We start from the raw sequence: 13,132 nt of genomic DNA, 5'->3' as shown, positions 1-13,132 counted from the left end.
AAATGGAATGACAGTACATGTTAAATATATAAGTAATAATATTATAATAAGTCCACAAATATGGAATTAAAAATGTAATAATGCCAAAAAACATAAAAAAATGTAAATATGACAAAAACGGTCACAATAAAAGTAAAACAATGGAATGATAATAAATGTTAAATATAGAAGTAAAAAATATTCTAATAAGTCTAAAAATATTGAAATAAAAATGTAATAATGCCCAAAAACATCAAACAATTTAAATATGAAATTCTGACAAAAATGTCACAATAAAAGTAAAAAATGGAATGACAATAAATGTTGGATATATAATTAATAATATTCTAATAATATTCTAATATTCTAAGTAATAATATTCTAATAACAATGTAATAATGCCAAAAAACATTTAAAAAATGTAATTATGACAAAAATGTCACAATAAAAGTAGAAATGGAATGACAATACATTTTAAACATATAAGTAATAATATTCTAATAAGTCCAAAAATATTGAAATAAAAATGTAATTATGCCAAAAAACATACTTTTTTAAAATTATGACAAAACATTTCACAAAAGTACAAAATGGAATGACAGTACATGTTAAATATATGAGTAATAATATTCTAATAAGTCCAAAAATATGGAATTAAAAATTTAATAATGCCAAAAACATGATTTTTTAAAAATATAACAAAAACATTCACAATAAAAAATAAAACAATGGAATGACAATAAATGTTAAATATAATTTTAAAAAATTAAATAAAACAATTTAATAAAAAAAAAAAAATAAATAAATATATATATATATATATATATATATATATATATATATATATATATATATATATATATATATATATATATATATATATATATATATATATATATATATATATATATATATATATTTAGTAAAAAATATTCTAATGAGGCCAAAAATATATAATTAAAAATGTAATAATGCCAAAAAATTCAGAAAATGTAAATATGAAATTCTGACACAAATATCACAATAAAAGTAAAAAATGGAATGACTATACATGTTAAATATATAAGTAATAATATTCTAATAAGGCCAAACATATTGAAATAAAAATATAATAATGCCAAAAGACATTTAAAAAATTTAAATATGAAATTCTGACAAACAAGTCACAATAAAAGTAAAAAATGTACTGACAATAAATGTCAAATATATAAGTACAAATATTCTAATAAGGCCAAAAATATTGAATTAAAAATGTAATAATGCCAAAAAATTCAGAAAATGTAAATATGAAATTCTGACACAAATATCACAATAAAAGTAAAAAATGGAATGACTATACATGTTAAATATATAAGTAATAATATTCTAATAAGGCCAAACATATTGAAATAAAAATATAATAATGCCAAAAGACATTTAAAAAATTTAAATATGAAATTCTGACAAACAAGTCACAATAAAAGTAAAAAATGTACTGACAATAAATGTCAAATATATAAGTACAAATATTCTAATAAGGCCAAAAATATTGAATTAAAAATGTAATAATGCCAAAAAATTCAGAAAATGTAAATATGAAATTCTGACAAAAATATCACAATAAAAGTAAACAATGGAATGACTATACATGTTAAATATATAAGTAGTAATATTCTAATAAGGCCAAACATATTGAAATAAAAATATAATCATGCCAAAAAACATTTAAAAAATGTAAATATGAAATTCTGACAAACATTTCACAATAAAAGTAAAAAATGGAATGACAATAAATGTTAAATATATAAGTACAAATATTCTAATAAGGCCAAAAATATTTAATTATAAATGTGACAATGCCAAAAAATTTAAATATTAATTTCTGACAAAAATATCACAATAAAAGTAAAAAATGGAATGACTATAAATGTTGGATATATAATTAATAATATTCTAATAAGGCCAAAAATATTGAAATAACAATGTAATAATGCCAAAAAACATTTAAAAACTTTAATTATGACAAAAATGTCACAATAAAAGTAGAAAATGGAATGACAATAAATGTTAAATATATAAGTAAAAAATATTCTAATAAGTCCAAAAATATTGAAATAAAAATGTAATAATGCCAAAAACATCAAAAAAATTTAAATATGAAGTTCTGACAAAAATGGAATGACAATAAATGTTAAATATACAAGTGATAATATTCTAATAAGGCCAAAAATATTGAAAAAACAATGTAATAATGCCAAAACCATAAAAAATTTAATTATGACAAAATATCACAGTGCAAGTAAAAAATGTCAATGTCAAATAGACAAAATGTAAAAATGTCCAAATGAAAATGTAACAATGGCAAGAAGAACCGAAGTAAAAGTTATGTGTGAAAATACAAGTCACAAATTCACGGACAAGAAATGTCAAAAATTCAAGTAAAATCTAATATTTTAAATGTATTGTATAGAAATAAAAGTAATACATTGAGTAAATACCGTTGTTGAATGTGTCATATTTCTCAATCATTACTGGCCCCTCAGATCTACTCACCTCGGAAATAAAGGTTGTTTTTTTCCCTGATAAAAGTAGAAATAGGAGAGATTGGCAGAAAAGTTGTGACGTGTTTTCAACCGTGCTGCAGGATCTTCACGCTGTACAGCAAGTCCCTTCCGCTGGACGTGGCGTGCCGCGTCTGGGACGTTTTCTGCCGGGACGGCGAGGAGAGCTTGTTCAGGACGGGTTTGGGCATCCTGCGACTGTTCGAGGACGTGCTGCTGCAGATGGACTTTATCCACATCGCCCAGTTCCTCAGCCGCCTGCCCGAAGACCTGCAGGCCCACACGCTCTTCTCCGCCATGGCCAGCACGCACATGATCAGCAGGAACCGCCGCTGGGCTCAGGTCAGCGTCGTCCGTGTGCGAGCATACTCCCAAGATGGCACCGAGTGCCCAAATCCATTAGGTTAAAGACAATACAATTAGCTAAAATGCTAGCATAAAACGTTAGCATGCTAATGTTATTATGTTAACATTAGCACGTTAACACGGTACCAGCTAGCATACTTCTAAGATGGCACAAAGTAGTGAAATTCATGATTATTTGGTTAAAAAGTACAACATTTGCTAAAATGCTAGCATAGGAAGTTAGCATGCTAACATTATTATGGTAGACTGACCATACGTCCTCTTTTCCCATATCAGACTGCGTGGTCAGTAGTAGTGGCTTTCAGTAGGCCTTTAACTTCTTTTGAGGCATTATTTATGTTTAGATTATATACAAGAGGATATTTTGAATATTTTCACCTCTGCACTTTTTTCCAAAACTGAGTGTTACAGAATATAAGTGTGACTTATTTTGTTATACTGTCAAGCAGTGTTGGCGTTAACGCACTTTTTGTATCTTTTTAACGCATTGAAATCAGAAAGGACGCAGATTTAAAAAAAAAATTTTTTTTACCATTTGCGGCCCACAGCTAATGTTTTAAAGGCCCACGGCACATTCTAAAAATACTATTAAAATAAACAAAAACATAACAAAAGTGAAATAAAAAAGCTTAAAGGTGAAATGTAATTTAGAAACAGTTGCAATGTTGACTAATAAAACAAAGCTGTTTTTTTTCTTTCAAACTGTCATTGCCCAAAACATAATAATGACTCAAAATCAATGTTATTATGAATTATTGACCTATCCAAGGTTCCCATTACTTCACATCAAATATTCCACTAAGAAAAATATTTTTGGTGGAAGATTTTGCATATTTTGTGTGTTTGCCATAAAAAACATACGGTATTTTTCGGACTATAAGTCACTCCGGAGTATAAGTCGCACCGGCCAAAAAGGCATAATAAAGAAGGAAAAAACATATATAAGTCACACTGGAGTATAAGTCGCATTTTTTGGGGATTTTTTTTTTATAAAACCCAACACCAAGAATAGACATTTAAAAGGCAATTTAAAATAAATAAATAGTGAACAGGTTGAATAAGTGTACGTTATATGAGGCATAAATAACCAACTGAGAACGTGCCTGGTATGTTAAAGGCCTACTGAAACCCACTACTAACTTATAAAGTGCAATTTTAAATTTCCCGGGAAACTTCCGGCTGAAAACGTCTAGGTATGATGACGTTTGCGCGTGACGTCAAGGGTTGAAGCGGAAGTATTGGGACACATTGTATACCAATATAAACAGGTCTGTTTTCATCGCAAAATTCCACAGTATTCTGGACATCTGTGTTGGTGAATCTTTTGCAATTTGTTCAATTAACAATGGAGACTGCAAAGAAGAAAGCTGTAGGTGGGATCGGTGTGTTAGCGTAGCGGCTGGCTGCAGCAACACAACCAGGAGAACTTTGACTTGGGTAGCGGACGCGCTACCGTGAGTACAGCTTTGGCTTCCAAACATTTGATCGCTTGCCCGTACGTGCGTGTCGCTATGTGCATGTCACGTACGTAACTTTGGGGAAATATATGTTTCTTGCCGACTCTGATGGCGGCCTGGGTGTCGTCGAAAGCTACAACGCCCGCCGCTGCGCCGCTGTCCTCACCTTGACTTCTTCCGTCTCCGGGCCGCCGACCGCATCGATGATCGGGTGAAGTCCTTTGTAGCGCCGTCGATCGCTGGAACGCAGGTGAGCACGGGTGTTGATGAGGGCTGGCGTAGGTGGAGAGCTAATGTTTTTAGCATAGCTCTGTCGAGGTCCCGAGGCTAAGTTAGCTTCAATGGCGTCGTTAGCAACAGCATTGCTAGGCTTCGCCAGGCGGTACAGCATTAACCGTGTGGTTACAGGTCCAGAGTTTGGTAGTATTGTTGATCTTCTGTCTATCCTTCCAGTCAGGGGCTTATTTCTTTTGTTTCTATCTGCATTTAAGCCCGATGCTATCACGTTAGCTCCGTAGCTAAAGTGCTTCACCGATGTATTGTCGTGGAGATAAAAGTCACTGTGAATGTTCATTTCGCGTTCTCGACTCTCATTTTCAAGAGGATATAGTATCCAAGGTGGTTTAAAATACAAATCCGTGATCCACAATAGAAAAGAGTGTGGAATCCAATGAGCCAGCTTGTACCTAAGTTACGGTCAGAGCGAAAAAAGATACGTCCTGCCATACTTGCCAACCCTCCCGTTTTTAGCGGGAGAATATTCAGCGCCTCTCCCGACAACCTCCCGGCAGAGATTTTCTCCCGACAAACTCCCGGTATTCAGCCGGAGCTGGAGGCCACGCCCCCTCCAGCTCAATACGGACCTGAGTGGGGACAGCCGTTCTCACGTCCGCTTTCCCACAATATAAACAGCTTGCCTGCCCAATGACGTCATAACATCTACGGCTTTCAGAGAGTAGAGTGCACAACAAGGAGAGAGAGTTCTTGGTTTCTTATGTGGGTTTATTGTTAGGCAGTTTCATTAATGTCCTCCCAGCGCGGTAACAACACGCAACAACAGCAGTCACGTTTAGTCTACCGTAAAGCAGTTCCTCTGCAGTAAACAGCAATGTTGTGACACTCTTAAACAGGACAATACTGCCATCTACTGGATAGCCTGCAGAACACTGAAATTCAAATATTGTATTTATATGTATAATACAATTAAAAAATAAATAAAAAATAATATATATATATATATATATATATATATATATATATATATATATATATATATATATATATATATATATATATATATATATATATATATATATATATATATATATATATATATATATATATATATATATATATATATATATATATAGCTAGAATTCACTGAAAGTCAAGTATTTCATACATATATATATATATATATATTAGGGCTGGGAATCTTTGGGTGTCCCACGATTCGATTCAAAATCGATTCTTGGGGTCACGATTCGATTCAGAATCGATTTTTTTTCAATTCAACACGATTCTCGATTCAAAAACAATTTTTTTTTTTTTTTTTTTAAATGAAAACAATACACAACAATACCATAATAATGCAATACAATTTCAAAACAAAACCCGACCCAGCAACATTCAGAATAGCAATAAACAGAGCAATTGAGAGCAATTGAGGACACACAAACATGACACTGTGACGATCGGTCACTTCCTTTCTGTTTGTCTCCTCGGTTTTTGTATTACTTTCGGTCAGTGCTCTTATTTTGTTAAATTTCCTGTTCCGCGGAGCACTGTTTTCTCTTCACCTGCCGTTGATTGGCAGCCGGTCCACACCTGCTGCCAATCAGCATATGTCTATTTATGTTTTCTCTCGAGCACTCTTCAGTGCTCGATGAAAGACTTCTATGTTTGGAACAATTCTGCAAGACTGCTTTATTTTCTGTTTATGTTAATTAAAATCATCTTACCTGCACATCCTCCTCCGGGTTCTTGCATCTTGGGGACACACAAACTGCAGCCATGCGAGTTCCTCACAGTATCATCGAGCCAGAATGCTGTGTCCTCGCGAGAACCCCTGTCGGCGACGCACAGCCGACGTTCTGGACCGCACAATTCATAGAGGACTTGAAAGCCAGGTTTGTGCGGTCCCAGCCCACAGCAGGCTCGGACCTTCTCCCTCCGCCTCGACCGCCGGTTCCGGCTCTCCGACCGGCGCGGCCACCGCCGCCTTCCCTCCTCCCGGCTAGGCCGCCGGCTGCGGCTCTCCGACCGGCGCGGCCACCGCCGCCTTCCCTCCTCCCGGCTAGGCCGCCGGCTCCGGCTCTCCGACCGGCGCGGCCACCGCCGCCATCTTCCCCGTCGCCTGCTGTGCGTCCTGTCCCGGCTCCACGGCAATCGCCTGTGCCGGCGCGTCGACCTCCGGTTCCCACACCGCGTCGCACGCCGGTCGCAGCCCCGCGTCTTACGCCGGTCGCGGCGCCACAACGACCAACACCGGCTGAGCGCCCAGCACCCGTTCCTGCTCCAAGGCAGCTTCCAGCAGCTGCACCACGGCTGCTATCCCTTCCAGCACCCGCTCGTCCTGCCAGTCCGGCGAAGGCTCCAGTGGAGCCTTCCATGATGTCCCTCCTGGCCTCCTGCTGGGACTCGGCGAGGGACGTGTCTTTTTCCCTCCTCCTGGCCCCCTACCGCCCGTCCCTGGTTTTCGCACCGGGGGACATCAACAACCCGGAACTACTTCTCCCTGTGGTGGACGGCGTCTGGCATCCGCCTACTGGAGGGGGGGCTACTACCAGCAGCAGTGCAGCCAAGCACACGCCGCTGTCATCCCCGCCATCGTCTCCTCCCACGGAGACATCATCGCCGCCACCTTCATCTTCCCAGGCGCGCTTTCCCACGGCGCAGACATCTTCCGCGTCACCGGCGGGACACTGCACGGTGCCGCCATCGAAGACTCCTCCCATGGCGCTGTGGTCATCGTCGCCGCCGGCTGTGCGACCTCCTCATCCGCCAAAGACGCGGCGGTGTTATGGACTTCCTCCGCGCTGTTTGCCGCGATCTGCAGAACCTGCGTGTGGACCTTTGCAGCTGTTGGTGCTCAGGTACCACGCGCTTCCGCCTCCTTGTCGGCCACTAATGTGGCCGTTCCGCGGTCGCCCACCTCGCCACTGGCAGCGGCGTTCAACGCGTCGCCGCCACCTGACGCTCCCTCGCTGGCTGCGAGGACATTTGGCCTGGCGACCCTCCACCAACTCCTCCCTCCACCCTCCCGTAATTCTTGGACTTTTTACATTATTGTTTCCAGGGAACATCTGGAATCTGTTCCTTGAGGGGGGGGTCCTGTGACGATCGGTCACTTCCTTTCTGTTTGTCTCCTCGGTTTTTGTATTACTTTCGGTCAGTGCTCTTATTTTGTTAAATTTCCTGTTCCGCGGAGCACTGTTTTCTCTTCACCTGCCGTTGATTGGCAGCCGGTCCACACCTGCTGCCAATCAGCATATGTCTATTTATGTTTTCTCTCGAGCACTCTTCAGTGCTCGATGAAAGACTTCTATGTTTGGAACAATTCTGCAAGACTGCTTTATTTTCTGTTTATGTTAATTAAAATCATCTTACCTGCACATCCACCTCCTGGTTCTTGCATCTTGGGGACACACAAACTGCAGCCATGCGAGTTCCCCACAGACACGGAACAATCTAAAAGTAGTGAGACAAAAATGAATATTATCAACAACAGTATCAATATTAGTAACAATTTCAACATAGCAGTGATTAAAAATCCCTCATTGATATTATCATTACAAACATTAATTTAAAAAAAAATACAAAAGATGAACAATAGTGTCGCAGTGGCTTACACTTGCATCGCATCTCATAAACTAAATGTCTAATGATAATGTCAATGAGGGATTTTTAATCACGGCTATGTTGAAATTGTAACTAATATTGATACTGTTGTTGATGATATTCATTTTTGTTTCACTACTTTTGGTTTGCTCTGTGTCATGTTTGTGTCTCCTCTCAATTGCTCTGTTTATTGCAGTTCTGAGTGTTGCTGGGTTTGGTTTTGGAATTGGATTGCATTGTTATGGTATTGCTGTGTATTGTTTTGTTGGATTGATTAATTAAAAAAATAAAAATAAAATAATAATAAAAAAAATATTTTAAAAAAAAAAATCGATTTTTTAAAAATGAGAATCGATTCTGAATCGCACAATGTGAGAATCGCGATTCGAATTCGAATCGATTTTTTCCCACACCCCTAATATATATATATATATATATATATATATATATATATATATATATATATATATATATATATATATATATATATATATATATATATATATATATATATGAAATACTTGATTTGGTGAATTCTAGCTGTAAATATACTCTCCTCTTAACCACGCCCTTAGCCACGCCCCCCGTCCCCAAACACGCCCCCGCCTAATGAAATTAATTTTTTTTATTTAAACGGGGATAGCTGATCTATTCTATGTGTCATACTTGATCATTTCGCAATATTGCCATATTTTTGCTGAAAGGATTTAGTAGAGAACATCGACAATAAAGTTCGCAACTTTTGCTCGCTGATAAAAAAAGCCTTGCCTGTTCCGGAAGTAGCGTGACGTCACAGGTTGAAAGGCTCCTCACATTTCCCCATTGTTTTCAATGCAGCGAGAGCGATTCGGACCGAGAAAGCGACGATTACCCCATTAATTTGAGCGAGGATGAAAGATTCGTGGATGAGGAACGTAAGAATGAAGGACTAGAGTGCAGTGCATGACGCATCTTTTTTCGCTCGGACCGTAACTCAGGTACAAGCTGGCTCATTGGATTCCACACTCTCTCCTTTTTCTATTGTGGATCACGGATTTGTATTTTAAACCACCTCGGATACTATATCCTCTTGAAAATGAGAGTCGAGAACGCGAAATGGACATTCACAGTGACTTTTATCTCCACAACAATACATTGGCGAAACACTTTAGCTATGGAGCTAACGTTATAGCATCGGGCTTAACTGCATATAGAAACAAAAGAAATAAGCCCCTGACTGGAAGGATAGACAGAAAATCAACAATACTATTAAACCATGGACCTGTAACTACACGGTTAATGCTTTCCAGCCTGGTAAAGGTTAACAATGCTGTTGCTAACGACGCCATTGAAGCTAACTTAGCAACGGGACCTCACAGAGCTATGCTAAAAACATTAGCTATCCACCTACGCCAGCCAGCCCTCATCTGCTCATCAACACCCATGCTCACCTGCGTTCCAGCGATCGACGGAGCGACGAAGGACTTCACCCGATCATAGATGCGGTCGGCGGCCCGGAGACGGAGGAAGTCAAGGTGAGGTCGGCGGATAGCGCGTCTGCTATCCATTTCAAAGTCCTCCTGGTTGTGTTGCTGTAGTCTGTCGCTAATACACCGATCCCACCTACAACTTTCTTCTTTGCAGTCTCCATTGTTCATTAAACAAATTGCAAAAGATTCACCAACACAGATGTCCAGAATACTGTGGAATTTTGAGATAAAACCGAGCTTTTTGTATTGGATTCAATGGCGTCCGAATACTTCCGTTTCAACAATTGACGTCACGCGCGTACGTCATCATACCTAGACGTTTTCAACCGGAAGTTTAGCGGGAAATTTAAAATTGCACTTTATAAGTTAACCCGGCCGTTTTGGCATGTGTTGCAATGTTAAGATTTCATCATTGATATATAAACTATCAGACTGTGTGGTCGGTAGTAGTGGCTTTCAGTAGGCCTTTAAGTAACGTTTATGACAACCTTTTTCCAAAACACAACAGAAATTGTGAGATATAACAGGACAATGCATACATTTGTCATTTGTTTTTAAAACGCTTACAAAAAAGTGGGACCCCAAAAATTTACTGTGGGACCCCCTTTTGATGACTTCTTGGGGTCCCTGGGACCCCATTTTGAAAATTCCTAGCGCCAACACTGCTGTCAACAGAGGAGAAAAAAAGCTTTATTTAAATAAATATATTATTTATAAAGCAAGTTCGAGTATCATTGGCAAATGTTCACCTAGTCCCGGCCTTGGCACACATATGTGTCCTCTTTTTGGGATTTCAGAATATGGTCAGCCTAGCTAAAATGCAAGCATGAAATGTTACGTTAACATTAGCATGCTAACAGAGGTAGCAGCCAGCATACTTCTAAAATGGCACCAAGTAAAGCAATCCATGATTGTTGGGTTAAAGAAAACACAATTAGCTAAAATTCTAGCATAATACGTTATGTTAATGTTAGCATGCTAACAGGGTGTTAGCTAGCATACTTCTAAAATGGCACCAAGTAAAGAAATCCATGATTGTTGGGTTAAAGAAAACACAATTAGCTAAAATGCTTGCAGAAAACGTTATGTTAACATACTTCTAAAATGGCACCAAGTAAAGAAATCCATAATTGTTGGGTTAAATAACATACATTTAGCTAAAATGCTTGCACAAAACATTATGTTAATGTTAGCATGCTAACAGGATGTTAGCTAACATACTTCTAAAATGGCAACAAGTAAAGAAATCCATGATTGTTGGGTTAAAGAAAACACAATTAGCATAAATACTAGCACAAAACGTTATGTAAATGTTAGCATGCTAACAGGGTATTAGCTAGCATACTTCTAAAATGGCACCAAGTAAAGAAATCCATGATTATTGGGTTAAATAACATACAATTAGCTCAAATGCTTGCACAAAACATTATGTAAATGTTAGCATGCTAACAAGGTGTTAGCTAACATACTTCTAAAATCCACCATTGTTGGGTTAAAGAAAATAAAATGAGCTAAAATGCTAGCAAAAAAAACGTTATGTTAATGTTAGCATGCTAACAGGGTGTTAGCTAGCATACTTCTAAAATGGCACCAAGTAAAGAAACCCATGATTGTTGGGTTAAAGAAAATTAAATGAGCTAAAATGCTTGCACAAAACCTTATGTTAATGTTAGCATGCTAACAGGGTGTTAGCTAAAATCCACCATTGTTGGATTAAAGAAAATAAAATGAGCTAAAATGCTAGCAAAAAAACCATTAGCATTTCATCGTTGTTTCTTTCTGCTGGCAGGTCTTTTCTTCGCCGCCGCCGAAGAACCGGAGCAAAGACGGCGAAAAGAACGGCAGCCCCGCCCTGAGAAGCTGAACGCGGCAGGAAGTGGCGGCGCCACGTCCTTCCTCCCGGTGGGTCACGGACCTTCTTTGTGGTGCTCAGACATTCTTTTTTTCCTTAGCGCCCGCTAGCTGCAGCTCAGCCAGGACAGGAGGAAGGTTGCAAAGCAGCATTATGACTAACATGTGATTGTACAAAGCAGCATTATGACTAACACGTGATTGTACAGCTGTGCTCTTTTCTTACCAGGGTGGCCAGCAAACATGTCAATAAAAGGTCAGCAAAGTGACGGGTCAACTAACAAAATGTCTTGTTACTAACCTCATGCTTTTATTTCTTATTTCTCCTTCCTGTCGTGCGCTCTCCCCACTGCTGTGCGCAGCCGCCACCACTAGAGGGCGACCAAGTCAACGTTTGGACTTTTTGAACTTTTAAGGGACATTTTTAAGGATGAAGGTCACCATGCAGCTCCATAGAGGCAAGTAATAGATTACAGTTACTTTTGTAACAGTATTGTTTAAAATGGAGTGTGCCGACCTTTCACTTCCTGTCCGTGCCGGGCGGTCATTTTTCAAAATAAAAGCGTCCGCGGCGTCTGAACGTGTCCTTATGGTGGGCGTGTGGGCGTGCGTCTCCACGGCGACGGGAGAGCTGAGGTATTTTGCCTCTGACCGAGTATTTGGCAAGCAGTCTGGGGTCTTTCCTGTGGGGGCGGAGCCGGAGGGGAAGTGGAAGTCTGTTGTTGCCCCAGGGGCCTCTGGGATAGCACAGCGGGGGGACAGCGGGGGGGTGGGTTCACACAAAAAACACCAGCGGTGATTTTTTAATTAGCTTAGCCTCACTTTTTTAACTTGATCAGTTATTGTTCACTCAATAGAATAGAATAGAAATGACTTGATTGATCCCTGGGGGAAATTCAGCACCACAGTTCGCTCACAATAGATAATAATAATAATATAATATATATAAAATATATAATATATGAATAATATAAATATATTATACATATATTCTACATTTAAGTGCAAAGGTTGTTTAATCAATCATTTGTATTACTTTACTTACTTTTCACATTTTTCACATTGATTTAACTTTTATTTTGGACCATTTTTGTCCTTAAATTTGTAACTTGGACTTGTAACATTTAACATAGCATTATTAAGTTTTTTCTTTTTTGATCTTCTTGGTATTCGTACATTTTTATTTGTTTTTACATTTAAAAAAATATTTATTTTTGTATTACATGAATAAGTTAGTTTTGGTATTTTAAGCATATTGCATTATTTGTACTTTACATTTTTTATAAATATTACATCATTTGTATTTTTTATGTTTTTGGCATTAAATTAGTTTTGTTGTAACAGTTATGGAATTACTAGAATTATTTGTCCTTTTTATAAACATCAATTGTCATTACATTATTTTCCATTTTGAAGTGTTTTGACAAAAAAAAATGTTTTACTTTATTTTTATATTTATTGCCTTAACGTCAATAACTTGTATTTTTACGTTTAACTTAACAGTTTTACATATTTATTATTGATCTTTTAGACATTAACATATTTTCTCTATTTTTGACATTTACATTTTTAACTTTTATTTTTACATTTTTAGTTTTGTTAATTTTGTTACAATTTTATTTTAGCATTT

At 37.7% G+C, this 13,132-nt stretch overlaps 1 protein-coding gene across 6 annotated transcripts in view; it reads left to right on the top strand.

The window, feature by feature from the left end:
• Nucleotides 1-12,193, top strand: part of LOC133657749 (TBC1 domain family member 12-like) — a 27,339-nt gene extending 15,146 nt beyond the window's left edge. For 2 of the 6 annotated variants that reach the window (XM_062059418.1, XM_062059415.1), the window contains exons 12-13: nt 2,603-2,861; nt 11,441-12,192. In XM_062059418.1, the coding sequence (XP_061915402.1) occupies nt 2,603-2,861; nt 11,441-11,515 (334 nt within the window). In that variant the 3' untranslated portion in view covers nt 11,516-12,192. Of the gene's footprint in view, nt 1-2,602; nt 2,862-11,440 lie in introns of all 6 variants that reach the window. The other 4 variants (XR_009827344.1, XR_009827343.1, XM_062059416.1 and 1 more) reach the window with 4 other exon arrangements.
• The last annotated feature ends 939 nt before the right edge of the window (nt 12,194-13,132 follow it).

Source organism: Entelurus aequoreus, linkage group LG09, assembly GCF_033978785.1.
Source record: "Entelurus aequoreus isolate RoL-2023_Sb linkage group LG09, RoL_Eaeq_v1.1, whole genome shotgun sequence".
Classification (NCBI taxonomy): domain Eukaryota; kingdom Metazoa; phylum Chordata; class Actinopteri; order Syngnathiformes; family Syngnathidae; genus Entelurus; species Entelurus aequoreus.
The sequence above is the reverse complement of the archived record's forward strand: the minus strand, read 5'-3'. Positions and strand labels throughout refer to the sequence as shown.